Source organism: Equus quagga, chromosome 3 (assembly GCF_021613505.1).
Source record: "Equus quagga isolate Etosha38 chromosome 3, UCLA_HA_Equagga_1.0, whole genome shotgun sequence".
Taxonomy (NCBI): Eukaryota; Metazoa; Chordata; class Mammalia; order Perissodactyla; family Equidae; genus Equus; species Equus quagga.
The window spans coordinates 66232244-66260009 of record NC_060269.1 but is presented as its reverse complement, the minus strand read 5'-3'; the positions used below and the strand labels follow the sequence as shown (position 1 = coordinate 66260009).

The window sequence follows — 27766 nt, the reverse complement described above, 5'->3', positions numbered from 1 at the left end:
ACTATTTTGAAACTTACCTCCCTCCTTAAAATTCTAATAGTTGTCAGGTAAGAATATTTTGGGGGCAATGCATTTAACCAGCCTAATAAAGCTGACTGGGAATGTTCAGCTGAGTAACACAAATTAAATGAATTATTGAAAGGCAGTCTTTTCTTTTGTTCAGAATTAATGAAATTTCTTCGTGTTGTTAGCATGGTGGATTTTAAGAAGAGGATCATAAAACAATCATGCTTAAAGAAATAAATTTACTTTAACAGCACTTTCAAAGAGACTAATAGTCCATAATAAATGTTACACTGTATTTCCTTTTCCCCCCAGACCCTCAGGGCTGGTCACCAACACACACTGAAGAATGTTAGCAAAATACAGAAAGCGCTGATTTTCAAAAGCAAGACAAGAAACTCTCTCAACGTGTCACATCGTTTATTAATGCAGTACACATTAGACCCCAAATCTGCACTTTCTAAGCATATCATGTGTAGATCTTTCAGATTCTTCTGCAGTTTGAGGTTATGTCTACAGGGGTACCCTTAAGTGGATGAACAACACATTCTATAATTATTGAAAATATAGTACAGAGTGAAATGACTTAAATATAATTTAGGCACATTTGATTATGAAAATAGATATCTCTCAATACAATACTTCTCTGTCTTGATAAAAATAATAAAGCAAAGAAAATAATTCACTTCTGAAGTTGCTTTCCTTCACCTGTAAAGGTCTAATCTCTCACTAGGCTTGTGTACCCTTCACTGTTAAGGAAAGCTTTGCATATGTATAGAAGAATAAGCTACGTAAATACTGAAGACATGTCATTCTCCCATAGGAGACAAAGCGGTTTGAATGATTCATTGCCTTAATTGATGAGTCTGTAGACTTCAGAACCCATTTGGACACAGCTTATATCCCTGCTGTTGGGGTAGACAAAAGGACACGGGTTACTGGTAAGGAAGGACAGGCCCTACCTCTGCTGCTGCAGAGAGATGACAACTCAAGAAGATCGGGCTAAAATTTATTAAGACAAAACCAGAAACCATAAGTAAAAGGACCACAAGTGCTGACTGGTGTCACATCTTGGAGCAGCCAAATGCCTTTATTTCTATTTAAGTTTTTTGGTGGCTAGAATCAAACTGTCAGTTTAAAATCCTCTCATTCTCCGTTGGAGGGTTGTAGCTGCAATTCTATTATGTTGACTTTTAAAAGACAGTTTTGCCATCTTCCTTCATATTTTATAGCTTTGATTACAGTGGATCGGGATTTAATAGTCATTTCTAAGCTGGCCCTGTTTATACTTTTTGGCATTTGAATTAAATGAATATTAATAATACACCTTGGTTTTTTGGTTTTGAAGTATCTTGCTATGTTTGTTTTGACAGTAAGGAGGAACTAGCTTAGTAGTGTAAATAGATAAAATTGCCTGGTCTGGCCTTGAGCGGAACTTGCTTAGAATGAAATTCTAAGGAATGCTCATTTAAAAGTTGTAGCTATAGGTAAATTCTCCCTCCATCTGGAGAATTCCACTGTGACTTCAGCTGACAGCTTTCCTTCCATTCTGTCTCAGTCAGTAAGAATGGAGGATTTCTTTAATTTAGCTACTGTTTTGTTCTAAAAAAATAAACTTTAGAAAAATGAACCTGAAAAGAAAGCCTTGGGGAGTGTGATCTCACCATATTGGCGTGACGTGACAGGTACTTAAAGGGGGGGCATCACTAAAGCTATTTCTAAACCTGATCATCCTTTTCCAAATTGTCCGAAAGTTTGACAGTTTAAACATCCATTCCTGCATCTAGAGAGTCAATAAATATAATTGCATATGTTGTGCTTTTCATAAATTAAAATCCTTAATGCATTTCAAACCAAGATGGTATTTCCACATCATGTCTATTTAAAAGCAAATATAAGAGATACTATTCCTGGTCATAAAGCCAGGCCAATCCCCGATTCCACTCAAAAGGCAGTAATCTAACCTAGCCTTCCTACATATTAAGTGAGTGCTTTTCTGTTAAAAACAGAACGTGGAAAAAAGGTCACTTTTTTCCCTTATGCACTGCTGAGAACAAGCATAATCCTCTGAACGTATTTTTTTGTTTTGTTTTTTTCCTTACAGAGTTATTTCTTTGAGACAGCTGAGTGGGTGGAGAAAGTAGAGTGATAAGGAAAACATTTTTCATCTTGGGCATCTTCCTCCAGCCCTAGGATTCTCATCTGACACTCTGTGACATATGTAGTGGGGTCAGCATCTCTTCAAATATAGCTCCCTTCACGTTGGAACCTCTCAGGTTCGCTTCTTGAAGATCACACCCAGACAGATCGCAATTCTGGAAGACAAAAACGACGTTCACGTAACTTAACACAGAGATTTACAGCCTTCTCTGACCAAAGGACTCCTGGGGCACGTTAGGAAAATGCTCCTATATAACATAACTCAGTTATCTGTGGGAAACTTCTGCTTTAGAAGAAAGTCAGATTTTCTTCTTTCTGTGTTCGTGCTCTAGCTGGCGCTCAGGCTGACCATGACTACGTGCGCCAAAGGTTACAGGGAAAGCACATCCCTCTGGTCATGGATTTTGGAATCAGTCCTTTAAAATCCAGAATGCAGTAACTATTATCTAAATGACTCTACCACGGTTCAAGAACAAGGAAAGGCATGGGGGGGAGGGGAAGACTACTGAAAAATATCTGAGAGAAAGAGATTTTACTTAATAATTAAATTGTGGAATAGAGTTTTCCATTCTCCAATCCTAACATTTTTATAGCAGGGAATTGCCTTTTTTAACCCCAAATTATGTGTACAATTCAATGAGTTTTAACAAACGTATAAGACAGCGTAACCACTGCCACAGTTGCGAGCTGCTTGTAAATTTCTCTTGAGATCACGGAGTGACAGATGACAGATTTTTGGATAGGTCCCTGGGGACAGTGGGACAATGGTTAGAGAGAAGGGTGGCTGCACAAAACCTTTTAGGACAGAATGTCAGCAGCTGCCCCTCACCAGTCAGCCTGATTAGTCTCTGTGAGCAGTTGGACAGAGGCAGGCTTTTGCTGTTTAACCACACTGACTACGCGGTAACTAAAGCCAAGGAAAAATTTATCATCTTCGGTGACAGTGACAAACAGTAAAAAGTAAATAATTGTGGGTATAACAGGTTTATACCTTCAGCCTTAGGCTGGTTCTTTTTGCCTTTAAGTGTAACAGGGCCTGCTACTCTGCTGCTAAGAGCTATCAAGAGAGCAAGGCAAAAACATTTAAAAAGAATCAACAGCAAGTTAAATTTTGACATTTTGTTCTCTACAATCCAATCTTTGCCAGATTTTCTTGTACAGGGCTATACTGTTCAATATGATAGCACCAGCCACATGTGGCTATTTATATTTAAATTAATTAAAATTAAATAAAATTTATTTTTATTTATCCATTTTTTGCTGAGGAAGAGTGGCCCTGAGCTAACATGTGTGCCGATCTTCCCCTATTTTGTATATAGGTTGCCGCCACAGCATGGCTTGGTGTTAGTCTGCGCCTGGGATCCAAACCTGCGAACTTGGGCTGCCAAAGCAGAATGTATTGAACTTAACCACTATGCCACCGGGCTGGCCTCATTAAATAAAACTTAAAAATCCATTTCTCAGTTGCTCCAGCCACATTTCAAGTGCTCCATAGCCATATGAGGCTGGTGGCTACTGTACTAAACAGTCACAGGACATGTCCAGCAGTGCAGAAGGTGCTACCAGACAGTGCAGACGTAGGCCTGTCAACAACTATCGAGTCTGCCAGCTAAATGTGCAAATCCTGATGACATACAGAATACAATTCTGATGAAAAAGATAAGCGGACAAAATTAAAGTCTCAAATTGAGATTCAAAAAGAATATAAATATAAAATAGGCTTTCCCTGAACCTGATTTCAAACATGGATATCATTTAAATTTCTCGGGCAGTTCAAGAAATATTCTGGCCCCATTTAATTGTGTGTTGAATTAAAAGTTAAGAAAAATACAATAAATTAGATTAGTAAAGTATCTATCAAATTTATCTACTTGTGGGCGACCCAAAGAAAAGAGGAGAAATGAAATCAACTTAGACTGAATGCCAGATGGATCTTCAAATCTGAAACTGGCGTCTACAACTTAGGTAACTGAATCCTGCTCTGGAATTCACATTTGTTTAAATAAGCAACTGAAAGGAAAACATGCCTCCAGCTGTGCAGGCATGGCACCTGGCAGTTTTTACCAGCCAACTACTTTGTTTATGATTTCAATAAATTTTGCATGAGATACTCAGCAATTATAGAATAACAAAAACTCTTTAAAAACCGGTGACTCACCTCTAAATCAGTTCCTGCCAGAGTTGCCCCTCTGAGGTTGCAGTTCTTCAACTTTGCATTTTTTAAGGTAGCAACCCTCAGGTTAATTCCCGTCATCTGACTTCCTTCCATATCCACGCCTTTCAGATTAGCACCTGAAGGGAACATATTTGGGGAGTAGTTGAACTTAAAAATATTTATAGTCATCCACCTTCAAAACACCACAAGGCGACTTAATGGAGGCGAATGAGACCGGCTCCCTTAACTTTTGGAAATGACTGAGAACTACAAACCTGCGTGTGGCAGCCAACCGCCATGTATAAAGAGTTCATTGTGAACAATCTGTTTGCTTATTCTATGAATTAAGAACGTTTTAGTCTATTCTTTTGAGGAAGGAATTCAATTCAGTCTTCTGATAATCAGCACTTTTATAATATGCCTCCATAAGTTTATGGCAAAGGATCTAAGTACTCTGTCTTCTAAATGTACAAATAAATGAAGTGACCAGTTCATAGACACAACAAAGCAATAAGGAATTCATAAACAAAACTTTAAATCTAAAAATGACAGAAACTGCCTGGCTTTGTGCAAACTGAAATTCTTAATTTTGATCATTATAAGAGTATGCTGTTCTGTTTGAAAGTTTAAGATGTTGATATTTAATTCTCCAACTCAAGCTTCATTAAATATTAGAAGCTGGATTTCCGGAGTTCCCAATGTTGCTTAACAGCCCTTTGCAAATTCTCCAAGGATGATGACAGAGGAAGTCTACCCCACTATAGTTATCATGTTTTATCTAAAACAATTATTTTGCTGGCTGTTTACTTAATGGTATGTTTTCACCTTAGAAAATGTAATTATAGATAGAATCTCACCTTCTAAATTGGCTTTCAGACCAGAAGGATCTTCGAAGTTACACAGTTTCAGGGATGCTCCTTCTGCATTAGAACAGAGCATCTTGACTCCCTGGAGATTTGCACACTGGCAACGAAAAGAGAAAAGTCCATGTTTTAAGGTTAAGAATTTTGTTTGGAAAAGAAAAAATTGGCTCAAATAGTAAAAGAAAAAAAGAGAAAAGGGGGGGGAAGCTCAATTCAATACCCTTACAATCAATATGTGTTTACAATATTTTTCCAATTGAACTCAATAAGAACTGAGAACTGTTTTAAAGAAATAGTTCTTTTTTTTTTTTAAACTGAAGTCTTAATTTATTTTTTATTTTATTTTATTTTTTTAAGATTTTATTATTTCCTTTTTCTCCCCAAAGCCCCCCGGTACATAGTTGTATATTCTTGGTTGTGGGTCCTTCTAGTTGTGGTATGTGGGACGCTGCCTCAGCGTGGTCTGATGAGCAGTGCCATGTTCGCGCCCAGGATTCGAATCAACGAAACACTGGGCCGCCTGCAGCGGAGCGCGCGAACTTAACCACTCGGCCACGGGGCCAGCCCCAAGAAATAGTTCTTTTAAAAGAACTGTTTTCATTAAAAGAAACAAAAGCCAAATTAACAACAGCATGCCCACCTCATGTGAGAGTTTAGATAAAGAACTTGGGGAGTGAGAACTATGACATCCCTATTTCTATTTTTATAAACAGCCCTGGGCATGACAATATGACAGCTGAAATGTATGGGTAAGGAAGGCATAAACTTGTTTGGGTATGGGGTTTCCCTCGTTACTACTGTAGGAATCAATCAATGAAATTCTTGGGGTTCAATCATGCTACCATCACCTTCATTTCAAAGGTCAGAATACTAATACCAGCAATTAAAGGCATCATTGAGCTACAAAATACTACAAGTTGTTGGTCGGGTCTTCCTGAACCAACTATTGCTACACAACATCGTCAACCTTGAGCACCCAAATCACAGTGCAAAATACCAAGAGCAAAAAGCTACAGAACATATGTTAGAATTCTGAACTGTTAAATCATCTCAAAGGATTCAATGCCATCAGAACTGAACTCTAATAATTACTAGATAAGGCAGAAAGCAATCTATAAAGTTGACATTAACATTAGGCCTTCACAAATTGACCACAAAAATAGACGAATGTAAAAGTGTTTGAAGAACTGTAAGGCACCATAGAAATGATAATTGTAGTTCTTATTAGAATCAGAGCAGTGAAGAAATCTGAAATCCTAAGGCTGATCAAGTTATGTAATAGCCATACCTATCAAGAAAAATCCTTGTTTCATAAGTGTAATTTCATTCATTCACCCAATAGTCAATTCTAGTGAAAGGGAGATAAGCTAAAGATCATTTCAAATCACAGATAACTGACACATGCATGCACAGTCCTACCCATACCTCCATGTTAACACAAGGTAGCATGGAAGCTCAGACTGACAGGAAGGAGAATGAGGCCCTGAAAGGAGCAAATTAACTAAAAGATGACTGGATTTTATATACTTGAAAATATAACAAGACAGGATGCTGATCCATGAAAATAAATGTCTCTGGTTCTCTATGTAAAGCTCTCAGGTAAAACAGAATGTAAATATTATCAAAAGTTCCCAAGGTAAATATGTAAGTGCTACTCTACACTCAAAGCTATACTATAGAATCTCACAAAGAAGCAAATATATAAGAAAATCAGTGAGGTTTTCTATCTTTAACTATAGAAAGCATTTCTTCCTCTATTCATCAAATGGTAAAGCAGGCCACCAACACTGAGAGTTTAGGACCCAGCTACTAAGTAAACCAGCTTTGCAACTCTAAGAGCTGAGCTTCCCATATCAAGGGACAATGGGTTTTGATGAAAGCAGTTAGCTTATTACTACTATTTTTTAAGTATGATAATGGTATTAAGATTATCTTTTTAAATTGGCCGAGTCGTTAAGTTCATGTGCTCCACTGTGGCTGCCCAGGGTTTCACCGGTTCGGATCCTGGGTGTGGACATGGCACTGCTCGTCAGGCCACATTGAGGCGGTGTCCCACATGCCACAACTAGAAGGACCTGCAACTAAGATATACAACTATGTACAGGGGGGATTGGAGGAGATAAAGCAGGAAAAAAAAAAAGAAGATTGGCAACGGTGGTTAGCTCAGGTGCCAATCTTTAAAAAAATAAAATAAAAAGGTCCTTTTCTTTAAGAGATAAATAAAATAAATATTCACAGGTGAAATTATGAGTTACTTCAAAACAATCTGTGGAGAGAGATTGACAAAACTGTTTACGTGCTGATATTTGTTGAAGCTGAGCAATGGAGGGACGGGGGATTCATTAACTATTCTATTTCTGTATATGTTTGACATTTTCCAAATGGAAAAGTCATTAAAAAAAGAAACAAGGAAAAGAAAATACAAACTTTAGAGTCTACTTCCAACCCTGGCAACAAACTAGGCTTTTGGCTTGGGCAAGTCTCTAGGTTTCAGGTTCTCAGTCTGTAGAACAACGGCGTCATACTCGATGATCATCAAGGTCCCTTCCAGTTGTTACCATTCTGTAAATCTTGGACTGGGAATGTGCAATGGATACATAAGAAGTGAATTATTATACCAGCTTCTACGCGGCAGGCTAAAGTCAAGTGGAGGCAGGTGGAGCATGTAGAAGAAACACTCTAGAGCATGCTGACAGAAGAGTGTGGCACAGACATGGGCTGCTTAACAGTGATAGCAAGTGAGATCACCTGGGCTGACAGCAGACTCGAATGGTTCCTACAGGAAGGTTTCACAGCCCATGAGGGATAAATTGGGTGAGAAGTTCAACAAGAGCAGTGGAATCATTAGGTACACTGTATGTGGCAAAGTGCTCAGCATACATATTTTGCGGACACTGCAATACATACTGCTGTTCATCAGCAGTCATCTTCAAATGCCAAGGATTAGCAATTAGTTTTGACTTTCACAGCCTACACACTCTGGGCAATGACTCTTCAAAATGAGCTATTTTTATCATTCATAATTAAATTTACAATTCTATAGCACTTTAGTTTATCAAATACATAGATATATATATATACACATACTTTTTTTTTGGCCCTCACATCAATTATACAATATGAGTAGAACAAGTATTTACAGTTAAGAAAATTATGGTTCAGGCTCACAGTTAGTAATGCTATAACTAAATAGAACTCAAAACCATTTGTACTGAATGATCCAGTCTGTCACCTTATCTTTTTTTTTCTTTTGGTCCTTAAAAAAACCAAGCTGCCTCCCGACATTTCACTATTTAAAGATTAGGTCCTTTTCTTTGTGGTGTTAGTCTTTCGAATATTTTGCTACCAATTTGATCCTTCATCATAAGATGGAACAAGGAGAGTGAAAATAATGAAAATGTATATTGGCAGATTTTGTTATCAGATCTTATAAAACATTCATGGAAAAACAGGTTACAACTAAGGAATAAAACCAAAATTATAAAATTTGGTAAACATTAATTCAGTGATTACTAAAAGCAAGGTCCTATATTAGATGGTGTTAATTCCAAAGACATACAGACATGGGCCTTAGTATAAAGTAAATTAAAGTTGTTAGAAGTAGGTTTCACTTTTGATCCTGCATATATCCTCTAACCCCGAATTAACTCAGGTAGTTGTTACGTGAGTACATGCATTTACATGTGTAAAAACACACACAAATCTACCTCTCTCTCTATATATATGCACACATATACACAAGTAGACATATACAGTCATGCATCGCTTAACGATGGGGATACATTCTGAGAAATGCGTCATTAGGCAGTTTCGTTGTCGTGCAAACATCCACAAACCTAAATGGTACAGCCTACTACACACCTAGGCTGTACGGTACCAATCCTATGGCACCACCGTGATATCGTGGCCCGTCGTTGACCAAAATGTCGTCATGCAATGCACCAGTGTACACGTGGAGAGGGAGAGAGCCACTGAGATACTAACTTACCCAAACTGATGCATATCATGTTTATTTACAAAATATCTGTCAAATACCTCTAGAGCAATAACATTTCCCCACTTCAGAAATGAGGGTGAACAGAAGATTTCCAAGGTCCTTTTCAACTTTACCCCAATAATTTACTGAAAATATAAGTCCTGATAAATAAAAATACACTATAATGCGGAGATCAGGATCTAATTTCAAGATTAATTTCTTATTCGTTGCTAAATCTTTCAGGTCTATGTTTAACAAAGGATATCAAAGTTGCAAAACCAACCCATTTCACTTTCAGAGCTTTCAGTGTCATCATCAACTCAGTAAATTATGTTTTCAAGTAAGAGCTTTAGCAAGAGACAGGTATAATTTCTGCTTTTTGAGGCTCTTCAAGACTAAATATTTAATCTTCTCCTGTCATCAAAACTGATTCTTACGTCAAGCACTGATCCAGAGAGATCAGCTCGCTCCAGATTCGCGCAGCAGAGGTTGGCATGTGCAAGATTGCAGCGGCTTAGATTGGCCATTTTGAAGTTAATGTATCGAAGGTCCAAACGAGAAAGATCAGCACCACTGAAGTTTAAACCCTAAAATTAGAAAACACAAACTGTCACAATATTTAAACCATCTGTTGTACTAAATTTAATTACTATAGCCAACCACCAAGTTTTTTAAAAGCACTTGGCAGTTCAGTCATTTGGAGTTTATTACAAAACATGAGCAAATGGAACTTAGATATATAAAATAAGTGTTCTTAGTAAAAGAAACTATTTACACATAACATTAGAATGCAACCTGGCTACACCTCATTTACATGCAGAAGTTTCTAAAGAGGGATCTCTGTGAGCCAGGCACCTGTTGTTAAGTATTATTTTCATTAAACCTGGTTGTATTTAAATTATTTTATTAATTCAATAATTCAAGATAGTTTTATTTTAAAAAATTGAGTATTTTGGTTTTTAAAATCTTTAATGCTATAATTCATAAAAGTATCTGCCACTGACTAGCCATACAAAACAACTGTACAAACACTTCAATTTTTATTGTAATTGCTGGAATTTCTATGTATTACTCCAAAACTGCTATATGAGACAAAACAAGACAATAAAAAAGGCTATTACATCTCTTATTTGCTAATCATTTTAGGATTAAATCAACGCTGTGACTCATAATTAAATCATATCTTGCATGAAAACAGAAAAGAAGGCCAAAAAAAAAAAAATCCTAGAAAATGTAAAACTTTAATCACAGATTTGCTAACACAAATAACTCATGTAAAAGTCTGCTTTGATTACCTGGCAACGCAATTCTGATTTGGTTGGAGTAGCTAGCAGAAATCGGACAAATTCCTTTCGAGATATTGGTGAATGATCCTCTGGTGGTTGAGAATTCTTGAAAAGGATATTAAGAAATTAATGGGGGCATTTTGGGAGATAGCTACAATAAATGTAATACTGGTTAACATAAAAAGAGCCTTACCTTTATTGCCACTTCTAGGTGTTCAATCAATGAGTCAATACCAAAAAATCTGGCTTCTTCTAACACACCTATCATAATAAAAATGATTTGACTTTTATAGAAAACTACTCATTTTAATATTTATAGAACTCTTTATGTTAAATTCTCACAATAGAAGTGAAATTCAACAAGCAGGATATGAATCAATAATATAGAAAAAAATTACTAATGTTTAGAACATATTTATAGACTATTTTTAAATATTTGTAAAACAAGGAAGTTTCCTAAATAGTTTAATTCAGCAAAAGAAAAAAATGGAAAATTAATGAATTAGAATGAAAGCCTTCCATATTTCAAAATTATTTCCAAAAATTACTTTAAATAGGCCACAGGCAAAAAATCCTGGTATCATATGTTCCTAAAATAACTGATGTAGTAATTTGACTGTGAATCCAATAATAAGTGATTAGTTCACCTAATCTTAACATTTCGTTGACCTTTTTCAATGGAGCAGATCTGAATAGGTTTGTCACAAATGTCTTTTACTTAACAAATCAGAAAATTGTAGAAATGAATAAAGGTAAGTCAGCCTCAAAACAAAAGTCAAAAGTATAATCTAGAAACCTTTCTTATAGGAGAAGCAACTTTAAAAAAAAGACATCTAAATGATAAAAGGGATTTTATCTATGATTTACTTTTCTTAATTTGGTAAAAAATCTGTACATTTTCTAGGTGACTCGGTATGTATAGTTTCCCACATCTGTTAGTGAGCATCTTCATCTGTGTGTGGGAATGAATTTGGAATCCATTCTCCTTCAAATGAAGACCTCGCTCACACAGTTGGATGAGTCTACTTGTAAAAATCAGTAAGGACTCAGAAATTACAAAGAAAGTAAGAGATGTAATCCCTCCCCTCAAACGGTTCCAAGCTAATAAGGGTAACTATATGTGGATATTGAAAAACACTGCAGGTATTCAGGAAGATGATGATCTTTCCTGGGAAAACCCAACTCCATCTCCAATATTCCAATTGCAAAACAAAGGTCATGTGACACACAGCACTGTTCAGGTACTCGCTCTGGCATAACACTTCCGGCCTACACCAGAGTGGCCTCACCTCCGGCTTCCTCATGAAGGGGCAGCCATACTCCAGTATCTGTCCCTGGTAGAAACCATCATAAAAGGTTCTAGTGGGCCTCGCTCAGTGTGCTGAGACCTTCTGAGTAAATCAGAACCTCCTGGGGAATGTGCTAAGGTTTTTTCCTAATTCTAGGTTTGGAACTAAACTTTAAAAACTTTCAGAAAAGCCTTATAAATTCAAAAGGCACCCACAGAGGACAGCTGAGGAAAGGAAGTAACATTCAGCATATTTTCTGTTAGCACCAGGAGGACCAGGATTTGAAGTCCAGCTCTGCCACTCACTACCTTTTCTGTCTTAGACAAGTTACTTAATCTCTATCAACTAAAGTTCCACATCTGTGAAATGGGGATATTACTACCTTCCTCACAAAGTTGTTAGAAGTATTAGAAGAGACAATGCATATATATTATCTGGTATAATGCCAAGCACCTGCTAGGTCCTCAAATGATCACCATGATTATTATTAAATTCTATGATTTCTGACATTTAAGACCATTCTCTTTTTACTATATCAAAATGGGGTTCAGAAAATTCATGTTAATTTTAGAGAAATAAATATTCAAATGCTGGAAAAGTTCTCAAGTTAGTAGAATAATTGGACTGCGGTGAGATTTAGCTAGGAGGTAGGGAAAAGATGATTTAAGTCAAGAAAAGAGTTTTGAAGACAAATGAAAGAAGAAAAGGAGGACACGATTCATTGGAAGAAGTGAAGGGCATTAAAGGCAGGGAACAAAATGAAATAATGAAGGTAAACAAAAACACACTGATGAAAGCATAAATTAGGAAGAGCAAGAAATAGGTTATCTAATAAGTGGGAGGAAGATAAGTTACTGCAGATTATTTTAAAGCACATAATTACGGGGCAACTTGACGCCAATGTAAAGAGTTTGGGTGGAAACTGTACTAATCAAAAACAACGCTTTATAAAGTGAATCCAGGAGAGAGCTCTGCTTGCTGTACGACTGAATAAATAAGATCCACGGCCGAGAAACAGGAAAGAGGGACACCAAGCGCAGCTGGTAGCAGCCTGCCCAGCCGAGGGCTGAGAGCACAGACATGAATTTCTGATGTCATTTTCCAGGCAGGGAGGAGACGAAATGCTGTCAACGATACAAGGAAAACTTAAAATGGGAAGCATGAAAGAGCCCCTAGGACTCTGAAGCTGAGGTTTACATGCACTCAGGAGAAGAGCATGACCTCAGAGTGAAAAGCAGCAGGGACACAGGTGCAGAAAAGAGTGCACAAGAATGGATCACTGGTTATTTCATAACAATTTCTGCAGAATGACTAAAATAACAGGTTATAGAAGGTTTAAAGCAACAGTTGATAGAAGGTAAAAAATAAAAAAGCAACAAGAATTGAGTTTTGAACAGTTATGGAGCTAGATGATAGGGTCAACCAGTATCATTTTTCAGTGGGCAGGCTTTAAAGGCAGTATAAAAGTTACTACAGCAACAATAAAAGTTATTGAGCGTTCTGTATTTTACTACAGACACTGAAAGCCAGCAGCCCCCAGGCTGATTCTGACGTGTTTGTATGTAGCGTTTTCAAAATCAGAAGACTTCACATAAAATTTTAGATTTCCAGCTTTTCTTTAAAAATCAAGGCTCTGGCACCCTAAGTCCACACCCTCACATGGCAATAATCTGTGGAGGCTGCGTAGGAATGTGCACTCAAGATCACCACGCCCCCCACCATTCCTCAAGTCAGACCAAAGAGAGTCCCTTGGAGGCCTATGAGCTTTGAATATGCAACCACTGCTTGACAAGGGCCCTTGTCTACACCATCTCCATGAACCGCTACAGAAATCTTGTGATGTTGTCAGGGATGAGGGTATTTTTAATAGTTTTCAAAGGGGACTCAGAGAGACTTTTCCCAACTGAATCCTCAAGTAAATTGTAGCATTGAGATTCCAATCTGATCTTATGAGTTCAAAGAATAATACCCACTTGACCACTCTACTACTCAATATAATGGGAAGGTCCATAACTTGAAGCCAGATCAGTCACAATTCAATTTAAAAACAACATCAAAATCCTTTAAAGTCTCTTGTGATAAATCCAAATCTATTTAGAATCTAAAATCGGAATTTACAGGTTAGATATACACCCATATACGCAGACTATCTACCTGAAAGACGGTCTGCCCATGCCTGCATCTATTTCTATACACTTCTGTACTCACAGACATGTAAGAACACATAGTTCTAAAAATGGAAAAGATGTACCTTCACTTTATGAAAATATACTGTTACTAAGCAAGTGAAAACAAAATAAAAACCATAAACTTACAAAAAGGTGAGGAATTATATTGAAAACTTACCCAATAAATTAATGCCATCATTTACAATGAGCTGTCCATGACGCAAATAGTTCAGAATGGGTTCAAAGTACTCAGGACTTCGGTCAATTAAAAACGCTCCTCTATGATCTTGCTTATTTCCCCAGACTCCTGTGTTGCATTAAAATGAAGAAAGCCCCCCATAAACAAAAAACAAAGTTATAAATTCATAGAAGAAAAACTGTGTAACATACCAGTAAGTTTTTGCTCTTATAAAAATTATTGATATCATTAAAAGTACAGAAGGACAGGAGTTGTAAAGTCAATACAGTTACAAGTAGATCATGCAAATGTGCAAACGATGTGTTGCACTCACCTTTGTCCTTAAACATGTGGGCCAGCATACTGTCGGGTTCTTTATTCACTAAAGTGCTCCTAAGAATTCAGGGAAAAAAATGGATTTCTCCATTTGTCTTTATAAACAAACATATTTAAGTCAAGAATATACTCGATCCCAGCTGCTCTCTCAAAAAGATGCATGCTATAACCTGGTAGGAGTGGTGCTGGGAAACAAAAATGTGCAGTAAGTTGCCACTTATCAAAATCCCTTCTAATCTGGCACTTCCTTTGATTTAGATGTTGTTTTAGTTTCCTTTAATTTAAAGACTAACATATCCTTTTAGCAAGCTATCATATCACAATATTCTTGATCCAAACTTAAATTTTTATCTCTTTAATATACTCTGCAAATTTCAGTATTGTTAATTTTTACTTGTGTTGCATAAATATTACTCAATATCTAAAAAGCATGTTCTAAAACACTAAATTCATGCTTTTCACACTTTTCCCGGAATGACTTGTAAAGCATTTTTCTACTCTTTCACTGAAAAAAAGCTTTCTAAAAAATGGTTTCAGATCATATAGTATATTTAAGCAGCATTGGAATATCTTCTAAGGAAATCAGCAAATTGAAGGAAAGAACAAATAGTACATAGTGCCCCCAACATACACACACACACACACACGCACACGCACCTACCGTGTAGTTGTAAAGTACCGCCCTCCAACATTTAATGTTAGCCAGTCTGTGTGTGATCCTGACAACCCTTCAGGTAGTTTAGAATCTGTCTGAGGATCTAGAGATGACATGTAGAAAATAATAAAGACATTAAGATTGGGGATTTGGGGAAGATGGCAATAGCATAAGTTTTTAAAATAAAAACACACATAAGAGTATACCAGAGCTACTAAGACAGGAAAACCCACACCCATAGACAGCATCTAAAATAAAACTAGGTGATAAGGTATTCCCACCAACACCAACAGCTAGAAGAGCAGCATGGCATCAGCAGCTTTCACAGAAGAAGCTGAAAGAAACAACAGGGTATGTGATGAACCTAAGAATTCCAAAGTAATCCATAAATACTCACTTCAAAGCTCAGGGAGCCTATGTGCGAACAGCAGACGGCAAGTGGAAGGGGTGTGCCCACTCCAACTGTGGGTAATGGAAGTAGTGTGCAGGGAGATCTAAAGAGACTAGAAAGGAACTCTCAACACCCACCAGCCAAAACTCCCTTCAAGGACAAAGCTCCAAACTGAGGATAAGATGTCGGGAAAAGAATCCAAGTCGAACAGATTACAGACAACAGAGACAAAAGAAAAAGGAGTCTGGATAAAAGTCAAAAAGGTCTAACAGAACCAGAATACATTAGAAAGTGACTTGCAAATTTTTTACTTCACAAAACAACAGAAAAGGGAATTCTAGAGCCATGAAATTAGAAGAACTTTCCTAAATCAGCCCTCCCTTCTCAAGTTAAGGAAAACTAATTTCACATAAAAATGAGGAACAGAAAATCCCAAACAAAATTTTTAAAAGAATAAGGAAAATTACATCCCTATAGTCAATGAAAATGTGCCAGAAAGAAATGCCCACAAAATGGCTAAATACTATAATCTAATATTGCAAACCATGCTAAAAGAAGTAAATAATACAAGGTATGAAAGAACAACATAAATCAGAATTAGAAAATTCAGAAATGAGAGGAGAGAATTAGAAATAAAAGAAAAACCATTTCGGAAATGCAGATTAAACTAGACGAAACACAGGAGTAAACACAAGCAGATGATGCCGTAAGGGAAGTAAAAGATGAAGAAGGAGAGCCTTAAAGATCAAAAAGAAACCAAGAAAGAGGTAAAAAGAATTTAACAGAAAATTTCCAATAGAGAAGACAAACGTAGAAGACCCAACAGACATACAGAAGAGTTGTGAAAGAAAAAATCAAAGCAAGACGACAAAATAAACACATGATTTAAAGCTCAAGAAAACTTCTGAAATTAAAAACCATTTGAAACTACATATTGAAAGGGATCACTGCACATGGGAGAGAATCTACCCAGAAGCCAGAACCAGAAATAGGCCACTAAATTACTGCACTTTAAAAAGAGACAGTCATTCTTCGGGTGACCTCGGATGACTTATGAAAGACCAACACTTCATGCTAGAATAAAATGGAGTAACATATTTAAGATATTTGAAGAAAGAAAATGTGAACCTAGGATTTTAACAGCTTAATTGAGGTATAATCAATATACAGTAAACTACACAGCAGTAAAGTTTACAATTTGTTCAGTTTTGAATATGATTTTATATCCAGCCGAATTGGTTTTCAAGGATAGAAGACACAAATTGCTATTAACATGCAAGACGTCAGAGAACATTGTTCTAACAAGTTCTTGCAAAGAATCTACTAGAGAACAAGTTTCAGACAACCACGGAAGGCATCCACATAAGGACTGGAGGTAAGCATTAAATACACTTGAAGCTATAAAACCAAGTGACAGTTTTAAGGGATAGAGTATAGTATTTAAATAATGGCTATATATTCTGAAAATGTAAAAACAATACAATTTTTTAAGTAAGGGAAGAAAGGAATGAGTATATGCAAAAAATGTTTAACTGTCTTTAGTAATCATATTGGTATTGAAGGTATTGAGATTGTTACTGACACTTTTATGTGTGTTTTGTGTGGGATGAAGTAAATGAATAATTATGTGACATTATAATTCTGTCATTCCCTATATCCCTGAATACCAGGATCATTGATACGGAAGAAAAGAGACATCAGCTTTGGATGTAAGACAGAAGTTGTTAGATAAAAATCTTATAATCCTCATTATAAACCAAAGTATTAGTATGAACTCATGAGATATTTTATTTATACATTATGTTACATATAAAACTTCATATCATATAAGCAGCTTTCACATATATATATGTGAGCAGCTTTATATACATACTATATATAAATTTTGTCCCTAGCTTGCTATGTATTTCCAACTCTGTCCACCAAAAAGCCTAGTAACAATGATGAACCAGTAGCCATCTCCCTACCACTCGGATTGTGTCTTGAAATGACATTTCTCACTAAGAGAAATCAAGGCTTCTCGGAAAACACATTGATGTGGGTCTAGGACAGAAGGCTAAGATGAACACCTTGCTATTCCAGACAGTAAGAAAGCTAGAAAAGACTAAAGAGTTATGTTAAAAGGATTTGGCCCGGGGTTCGATAGTTCGGATCCCGGGTGTGGACATGGCACCGCTTGGCAAAAGCCATGCTGTGGTAGGCGTCCCATGTATAAAGTAGAGGAAGATGGGCATGGATGTTAGCTCAGGGCCAGTCTTCCTCAGCAAAAAAAGAGGAGGCTTGGCAGTAGTTAGCTCAGGGCTAATCTTCCAAAAAAAAAAAAACGTAAAATAATCTAGGTTTCAATAGACACAGAGGATGAAAACGTAGCAAATATTTTTAAATCCAAGAGTTCATAACAATAAAATAAACACACTAATCGATCACTTTTTATTTTCTTGTTTGTTTCTATGTATGCAATGAACCAATTAAGCAACCACTGCCCGCCAACCACTTTATGAGGCTAGTGGATAAAAGGAGATGAAAATAAATGTTTGCTCACAGTTTTAAGGTAGAGACAGAAGAGTACGCACTTACTTCTAAGTTGGCAACCACCTGTGCGATGATCCTGAGAACTCCCTCCACTCACCAAATACAATTACTGTGACGGCTTAAACAAACACTTACATATCAGGGTGTCATTGTATGGAAGTAAATATATCAAATACTCATTAAAGGTTATTACCCCACTTAAGTCTTAGGCTCTTTCTTTTGAGATCCACAGCCGCATAATTTTTCTTCCAAATCAAAGAGTGGAGTGTGTGTGTGCGCGTGCGTGTGGTTAATCTCAAGTCACTTTTGATTGATGTGATTTCATCACGTGAATGACTGTCAGACACTACGTATCCAAGCGACACAGGGTTAAAAAGATGTAATGCAACACTTACAGAAATTCTGACAACTACTATCAAGGAGAAAATTTTAAAACAAGACAATTGTAGTTTCTAAAAATAAAAATACCCTCTTCGTGTCTGCCTTAATGAGCATGTGCACATCCAGAGCATTTTAAAGGCATGGAAAAGATGAGGTATCCATACTAAAATATGATCATATAGTTCAAATTAAAAATTGACTTTAACACACACACCCAATGCAGAGTCAAAAAACGTATGAAGATCTGAATACTGGCATAGGATGCTTTTTAATGTTAAGTTTAGTAAGCCCATGTAAAATATTTGCCATTTCATCTTTTTTATTTTGGCAGACAAAATTGGCTTTTGAGGAAGTCACTTACCAATAAATGGTTCTCCTTCACACACAAACAAAACATCATCATCCCTGGGGAAATCAAAATTTAAAAATTCACTATCAAAATCCAGAAATCACATTAATTATCTGTTGACTAGAGGAACTATTCCTTAGAATTAGGTAGAGGACAGGTTTCACTATCAATTTATATTGCAAAGAAGTTGACTGACTAAGTTTCCAGTGCTTTGCCTAACCCCCTCAATTTACCATCTTTGGATTTAAATTCAAATAAGATTCTGCACATGGAAGCACTTTTGAAATGGAAAAAACAAAACAAAACAAAACCTACTATACAAATTATGTGAATTCAGCTGTCTTATCAGTTGAAGAATGTACTATTATGCTCAAAGGATATGATTAAAGCCATAGCCAACTCTTCTTTTTTTACTTTCATTCTGTAACCCTAAATAAATTATTGAGGCTTTCTCCCAACTTATCAGCTGCTTTGTGCTCTGGAAATGAAAAGATACTTTCATAGTAAACCTAGGAAGAATATAATTGGAAGTAACTCTGCTGGAAACACCCACTATACACCCACCACAACCCCAAATGTAAATGACTGCACATGATCCACAATTCTGGATTATCAGTGCATGTCCTCCCGCCCTGCCCCAATCCATCCCACCATTAGTGTAAATAAATGATCAGAGATTATACTGTGAGCCACAAACTGTTAAACAGGTAGATATCTTATAGTTCATAAGGCTTCAGTCATAACCTTCTATGTCGTAGAAATTTTTATTTCCTATAAGAAATCAGGAATATATTGAATTTTTCTTAGAAGCAGAGGCTGTATTCGTTACAGAGAAATTTAGGTTGCTGTAAATCATTCAACAATGTGACTCAATTATCCATAAAAACTAAAAGAAGCTGGGTGACAGATACTGAAAAACTAGGAAATTCTCCTAACTTATTTGGATTTTAAACACAGTCTATAATCTTTTCTACTAGCTCACTGTGTCAGTTAACTTTTTAAGACTAGTATGAAAATTTGTTTTCTTCTCATTAACAAAAATCAACTACTAAACTGTATGACCTGGGTAAGTCATTTAACTTCTCAGAAGTTTAGTTTCCTCATTTACAAAATGAAGGGACTAAAAGTGATTAACTTCCATGGCAGTATATTACATTGGAAGGTCATTCTGACCCGGGTTTACATGAAAATTAAAATTTGTATACCATTATAATTTAGAGCATCATTATCTTTACACTTTCAATTTTAAAAAACCCCATGCTTTGCTAATTAAATGAGGTAACTTGGGCAAAACAAATATAACAAAACTGGCACTATCAGTACTTAATCTGTGTTCCCCTCCCATCTTCTTTGTTAAGACTCTTCCTGCTCCAAAATTCTATGATCTTATGAGGATGGAATGAGGTGAACTACACACTTTAAAGAGATAAATCTGCCTGGGACATTTAAAAAACAAAACCAAAAAACAAACCAAAAACCACTATTGTGCGGGATCACTGGTGAGTTTATTGGGGTTAAAATTCTATATTCAGCAAGTTTTCACCAAAGTAGGTCTCTGTAATGTTTATAAAATGCAAAGTATTCTTAGGAAATGAACTGACCAATAAGCAATAGCATATAAAATTAAAGAGATTAGATTTCTAACATGAAAAAATGCATATCTTATTAGATCCACCTTTAGTAATATAAAGAAATTACTCATAGCCAAATATGAACTATGCAGAAAGACTATGGGTATATTGGAATGTACTGAGGATTTTCTATCTGATCAATACACTGTAAATCCAAATGATTCAAATTCCAAAGAGCAAATTCTAGGCAATCATTTGCCCAAATCCTTAATTCTCAGCAGTGACTAAACTACTGCTTCAGGGAAAGAGCATAGCACCAAGAAGCTGAGGCACACTGTAGACAGCTTATAAAAATGGGAAGGTTACCTGATCAAAGCAATATCATCAATCAGTCCACCTTTCCCATTATACACACTGGTGGCTTTTATGCCGAGTTTACTGCTGGCCACAGAAAGCAAATCAGATAAAGTTCCATATACAGCGACCACCTGTAAACACAACAAATTAATTTGAACAACTTATACAATGAATTTCATCACTCACAAATTCCAAACCACCACACTATAAACAGGACTAAAAAAATCAGATTATCATAGAAAAGGAGATTTTGAGAGGCTGTTAACAGTATCCCTTTCTTCCATGACTCAGATATTTATTTAGTGCCTAATATTGCTGAAATCCAGAACTAAAAAAGAAACTCAGTGAAAACAGCCTACAATCTCAAAGTTGGTTAGAGTGCTCCAGTTCTTAAGACAGACAGACCGCACTTCACCAGATTCTGACATTTTCTAGCTGTCGACTTGAGATGAATTATTTAACCTCTTTATGCTTCTGTTGCTTTAACCAGGAATGAAGAAAACTGTCACACCCACATCAGAAAATTGTCAGGAGGATGAAACAAGTTAATGCACGATAAGAGCTTAGCAAAGTGCCTCAGACCTATTAGATCTTTATGATGTTGTTTTTACATTATTCCTTTGTTATAGGAATGGTTTATTTTAAAAACAGGAATGACTTACTGCTGTTTATTATAACACTTACCACATCAACTACCACACGAAAGGTAACAACTTCCCACTTCATTTATTTAATTCTTCAATAACTACCTATTTTTTAAAAGCCAGCTTTTAACTAACAATCTAAATACAGCAAAGGGCTGGGTTACAATGACTTGACCTGTCCTGCTTTAAAGCAGGCACAGTCTGCTATATGAACAAGATATATGCACTGGCCTAGGCAGCGGGTCAAGAATCTCTACACACAGTGAATCTTTCGTTCCAGCCATGACCTATAACTATGTGCTCCCAGTGGATGAGTTGTATACTTGGCCTATTACCAGTTAGGATGTCTGAAAGTTATGAATAAAAGTAGGTGAGGAGCTGAACACGAAGCATAAACAGCCAGTTGACTTTCCACAGGACACTGGATAAAGGTGCCATATGAAGGAGGAACTGGCTGGTCCTTTGTTCCCTGGGGACTGGAGGATAGCAGACACTGCATTTGTAGGTAAGGAAATGAAGTGAAGACCAAGGTATGGAGGGAATTGTTTGCTAATAATAAAGTGTGCAGTCTTGCATAGCAGAGTGCTGATTCCAGCTGTTTTCTCTTGGATCATAAGGATAAAAAGCCACAGAAGTGTTGCAAGCTGGGGCATTTTGGGGAGGGGTTGTAGGCAAGCACAACTTAAAGGGATTAAAAGTCATGCACAACCCCAGTGTCTATAAAAACATGAATGGATAAAGAAAATGTGCTGTGTATATACGCGCGCACATGCGCACACGCGCACACACACACAATGGAGTATCATTCAGCTATAAAGAACGAAATTCCAATACATGTTACAACATGCATGAATCTCAAAAACATGTTAAGTGAAATAAGCCAGACACATGAAAGGACAAATATTGTGTGATTCCACTTAAATGAGATACTCAGAACAGGCAAACTCATAGAGACAGAAAGAAGAGTAAACGTTACCAGGGCAGAGGGTGGAACGGAGAGTTACTGCTTAATGGGTAGTTTCCATTTGGGATCGTGAAAAGGTTTTGGAAATAAATAATGGTGAGGTTACACATACTGTGAATGTACTTAATGCCAATGAATTACACACTTAAAAACGGCTAAAATGTTTTCTATGTTATGTATATTTTACCAGGAAAAAAAAAGCAAAGCACTTGGCACAGTGTCTTGCACACAGCAGACACGCCATAAAGGATGGAAACCAGAGTAAACATGTCCCCCGTATTTCTCATTTTTCACCTCTGTAACAGAGGCTGGAGTTCTAACCGTTATTGCAGATACATGTTCCTGGGAGAAAAGGGAAAGAAAGTACATGAGGCATTACATACAGTAAACCTGGTTGTGCTAAGGCAGAGGGCATGAAGAGAGAAAACAGAGAAAAGAAAGAACCAAAAATGCAAAGGACCAAGAGATTGACCAAAGCAAATGAAAAACAGCTTTTACAGTCTGGGAGCTGCTAAGGGAGGGTAAGAACATCCTCCTTTCCAATATCAGCATTCTTGTCATGGTTGTTGTTACACTAAGAACTTTCTAAATCTTTCTCTTTCTCCTCTTATTTATCTTTGCTTCTCGTGTATCTTTACAAGGCTTTATTTTGCCTGACATCATCCCCCCGTTGCCCTAACATCAAATTTCTCCCCCAGCATTTCGTTTCACTTCACTCCCTCAACTGGCCACGTCATAAAATGGATGAAATTTAATGCATCTCTTTATATTATGCTTCTGTATTTAATTTAAATATTAGAGCATTTTATATGACTGACTTTTAAAAAATACATCAAGTTAAATTGTTTTCTACTTCCACATGATTGACTTGATTTTTCCTGGGGGTCAGTTTTTCCTAATGAAAATAAAAGCCACCCGCCATGTTTGAAAGCTGCACTGTCCAGTCTGGAAGACCCTAGCTACAATAGGCTATTTAAATTTTAATTTACCAAAATTAACTAAAAGTTAAAAATCAGTTCATCAGTTACACCAGACATATTTCAAGTGCTCAATAGCCACAGGCTAATGGTTACCATATCAAACAGCACAGATATGGAACATTTCCATCATCACAGAAAGTTCTATTGGACAGTGCTGTTTCAAAGAGCAGAATAAAGTGAAGAACAAGAAACACCTATTTTAATTGTTAGGTTTGACCACAACACAGCAACCCACAGTAACAAAGTGATGGCATCCAACTCAAAAGCTGCTGGTTTATACTGAGGATTGAGCAGTTGCCATCTTCCATTTCTTTCCCATTGAAGTCAAATTTAATTATAAGATAAAAAATTTAAAAAACCCACACATACATACTGCCAATTCTCTGGGCAATGAAAGCACAACAGGTGTTTCTTTGTAGGTTGCTAAACTAAGGAGCACATTCTAGATATAAATTGAGTTCAACTTTATCATCACTTAAATCAGCCCTAAGATAGTATCGAACACAATTTTATCATTTCACCAAATGTTTTCCAATCTGACTTATCTGGACTGTAAAGGTTTAATGAGAAAGTTCTGATTTGTATTAGAAGACCTAATATCAAAGCCAGAAGAAAACAGCTGTCCTGGAGCAAGACTGTAAACCTCAGGACGGAACTAGGATCTACCGCATATCCCACTATGTCTGCAGTGCCCGGCATAGTTCTTCATTCAAAGACGGTAATCAATAAGTGTTGGCTGAATGAATGAATAAGGGATACAAAAGGGCTATGACTTGCATAGCTCATTACTGAATATTCTGAAGTTAAAAAAAAGCAACTTATGTTCAAGATATACAGAAACTTTGAACTGACCATCAGGTTGCTCAGAAGCCACTCACTACACTCAGATATGCGAGTCCTCATTTCAAATTCCTTAATGCCAACTTTTACAAGAAATATTACAAAGAAAATGCGAATTCTGAGGCATATGGAGAAAGGACAAAAAGTGAAAGCATAACGGACTCTTTTGGAGCAGTTTAAAAAAAACAAACTAATTCCCAAAACTTAGAAATCCTAAGTTTTTTTTTTTGAGGAAGATTAGCCCTGAGCTAACATCTGCTGCCAATCCTCCTCTTTTTGCTGAGGAAGACTGGCCCTGAGCTAACAACCGTGCCCATCTTCCTCTACTTTATATGTGGGATGCCTGCCACAGCATGGTTTGACAAGCACTGCCCTGTCCGCACCCGGGATCTGAACCAGCGAACCCCAGGCCGCAGATGCGGAATGTGCGAACTTAAGCGCTGCGCCACCAGGCTGGCCCCTAGAAGTCCTAATTTTTTTTAGAACTATGGCCTTCAAAGGTTTTTGACCATGTATCTCATCAGTAAAACATTTTTAGGCATGTGTTGAAACATTTGTATATTTACTTATTTTTGAACTATATCCCACTGTCAGAAAGAATATGTTTTCCAAAATGATATGAGGATTTTCATTGACTATAAGCTGGCCAATAAGAATCCTCTAAATATTTATCATTAAATTTAGTCTGTCAAATATAAAATTGACTTTATCATTAAAAAGAAAAAAAGAAAAAATATGAAACTGTTGTCTTTATGTGCTGGAAAATAAGTTTAAAAGTCTTGCTAATTAGGATGACCCCATTGGCTAGTATTTCAAAGAAGAATATACACTTAGGGAAAGGTTTTATTGTTAATAGCAGCTATTAATGAGGACTTCAAATAGTCTTCTTTAAAATTTGGCACTTTTTTACTTCTTCCCAGACTCAAAGAGATGCACTGTTTTTCCCTCCTCCTTCACACAGAAGTGGCAGGGCAGCTTCTCATTGTCTACTCATGCTTGCATAATTAACACTGTCTTCAATCTGTAGCTTCTTTGAAGGAATCTTTTAAAGCCACATTTTGTTGAGGGTTTAGTTAAAACGGGATAATACAAATCTTAACCTGGCACTTCTAAGCTTCAGTCCAGCTAACACATTCAGTGACTGAAGGCACCTATTTTTGCAGATTGGAAAAATCAAGTTCTAATATTATTTTACATTTTTAAGTAAAAAATATAAATAAAAGGTATTTCTTCCTAAACTCTACTTATCCTCTTGCAAATCCTCTGTGGTGTACCATGTCACTCTGGAAAGCACTGTTTTCAGGAAGGCACAGCCCTGTCTTCAACATTACAACATTCACTAGTTACACTTAAGTTTATTCAGTATACAGAAGAGTCATGGGGAGCATATGATGGAGTCCCCTGCAGTAACTCTGTGCCTCCCCAACCCCAGGCTTCATGGCCCAGTCTGGGAACCACTGAACAAGTCTTACAGGAGAGAAACTTATTGGAAAAAACAAATATTATTCTTACAGCCAGGAAGCAAAAACAGAAACTAGGTAAATAAGGAGATAATGAAAGTGACATAGATATTTCAACTGGTGGAAAGGAAACCAAACTCTTACTTTGTAGTAGTACTTTGTTTCAGCGTGTTCTTCATTAACATCATGTCACAAGCATGGCAATCTGGCTAAATAGTCACTTTATTTACATAAAAATGCAGTCTGTTATGTATTATTCTGCTCTCTTTTGTTAAATAAGAGTAATGATACTGTATTTTTAATCAGCGGAAGGGAGAGGAGAGAAAACACTGACAACTTTGGCATAGAATATGTTTTCCAAGTGGGTAGTAAAGATTATGGCATGACTTATTTTTAAAACTAAATCATATGAGTATTCTCCAGTCTGGCTTTTTACGATCTTTGTAACATAAACATATTTATCTTTAATTATTTGAGATGTGTTTTTTCCAATCTTCTGAGATTCTCTAGCAAAATATTTTTAAAGCAAAGAAAATTTAAATCCAAAAACCTAACCTAGTCAAAACTAGACAGCTTAAAAAAACCATAAATAGCTTAGTAAAGAAATATGGCAAACCTAACCCAGCCAATCTTCCACAAGAACAAAATTCCATGTTTCAAAGAGATTTAGAACATAGTTAAATATTTAAAACTGGGTCTAAACATCTTGTCTTTCATGGAATAACACAGAAATGATGGATAAAAAGGTCAATCAGAGGTCTGTTTTGGAGAACACACCACAATTGTAACTTTGAATGTACTATATCTTTTTTCCAGTAACAATATAAGTTTTAGATGATGAGTAGCAGCTAACAACCGACAAAACAGGTCTAGAAAAAGCTGATGGTCAGAAATAATGTAAATCTTGTGCAGCACATTTTGAGGTAGCATTCACGAAAACTCAAGAAGTTGAATTTATGCCAGTTCTGTTTTTTATGAATATTACATCTCTAAGACCAGAAGAATACAAAATTACAGTCAGCAAACTACACTGTGGTTCAAATTTTTACAGCATGTTTACTCAAAATCGCAGAGTAGTTGGAAAACTATTTTTTATATGGTGGCACAATTACGATATTTAAAAATTTACGTTTCCAAAATATGAAGGAAACAAAGTATTCTGGCAAATAACATAGTGAGGCCAATCTCCCTTTACCTTAGACTCTAAGGCTTAGTTACTTCTAGATGTCATCTAGTCACACCATAAATGTCTGCCTTGAACAGTCAAATTTTCCAAACAAGCCGACCAACTTTGAAGGGTGGGGCAGGAGGCTGAGAAGGAACAGGATTCATTTTGGCTTGCTCCGGCGGTGGAAAAATGTTTAGTACCACACCCTCAACAAAGGCCTAACCAAGCAAGGAGCAATGTCAAATCAACCCATTTTGGTCTACTGTCACAGTCTAAGAAACTAAAACAAGGCGAAATAATAAAGCAAGCACAGAAGTTTGGCGGCGACGGGGCTCCGGGCACCTAAAAGATGGGTTGGGGGGGGATCAAGAAAATGTCTCTAATTTTCAATCCTCTCTATTCGACTTAGGATGGAAGAATAGTTTATTTGTCCACCGATAAAGAGTTTAATTCTTTTTACCTGGTCAACCTTACATGCCTTAGTGGTTACCACCACTTTCTGGAGCAGATCATTACTCAGCACGAAGGGGGAAACGAGCGCCTTCTCTAGCCAGGGGTGGGGGCAGCGGGGTCGTCGAGGAGGAGGCGGGAGAAGGCACGTCAGCGCCAAGGCTCAGGTGACAGCGGCCCCCACGCCCCCCCCCGCCCTGGACGCGCACCTGGACGGGGGAATGAGTAAGCACAGGCTGACCTGCGCTCGCCCCGCCGGCAGCCGCGGACTCCCAGGGCGGGCTGGGGGAGGCCGCCGAGCCCCGCGCCCACCTCCCGGACGCCCCGCGCCAGGCGCGCGCCCGCCTCCCAGCCCCCAGCCCGCTGCCCAACTTCAGCCTCTGCCCCGCAGCCCGCCGCGCACTCCGCGGCGCTCGCCCCCAGCCGGCCCGCCGCGCCTCCTCCCGACCCCTTACCTTTCCGTTCTTGGGGCTGCCGTTAAGGAACAGGGTCACCCGCCTCATCGCGCTGCCCCCACTGGGTCCTGAGTGAGTCGCCACCCTCCCACCTGGCTCTCCTCCCACCTTTTTCCTCTCCCGCCCTTCCCCTCCCTCCACCCACTCGGGCTCTC

At 37.3% G+C, this 27766-nt stretch overlaps 1 protein-coding gene across 1 annotated transcript; it reads right to left on the bottom strand.

The window, feature by feature from the left end:
• Nucleotides 1-406: 406 nt before the first annotated feature.
• Nucleotides 407-27766, bottom strand: KCTD9 (potassium channel tetramerization domain containing 9). Its single transcript, XM_046656352.1, has 12 exons — nt 27612-27766; nt 20660-20781; nt 18735-18778; nt 15076-15172; nt 14413-14471; nt 14079-14207; nt 10637-10704; nt 10453-10548; nt 9595-9744; nt 5176-5281; nt 4322-4455; nt 407-2318 (listed from the first exon to the last, which is right to left on the bottom strand). Exons 1-12 carry the CDS (start codon nt 27657-27659, stop codon nt 2202-2204), a joined length of 1170 nt encoding a protein of 389 aa, XP_046512308.1. The 5' UTR covers nt 27660-27766; the 3' UTR covers nt 407-2201.

What these genes read in the sequence shown, in the direction of transcription:
- KCTD9 (XM_046656352.1), bottom strand. Translation starts at nt 27,659, where the DNA reads ATGAGGCGGGTGACCCTGTTCCTTAACGGCAGCCCCAAGAACGGAAAG. An exon ending in TGATGGCATTAATTTATTGG is followed by an intron (nt 10,705 to 14,078) that starts GTAAGTTTTCAA and finishes TTATTATGATAG; the next exon opens with GTGTGTTAGAAGAAGCCAGA. An exon ending in TCTCTGGATCAGTGCTTGAC is followed by an intron (nt 5,282 to 9,594) that starts GTAAGAATCAGT and finishes TTTCGTTGCCAG; the next exon opens with TGTGCAAATCTCCAGGGAGT.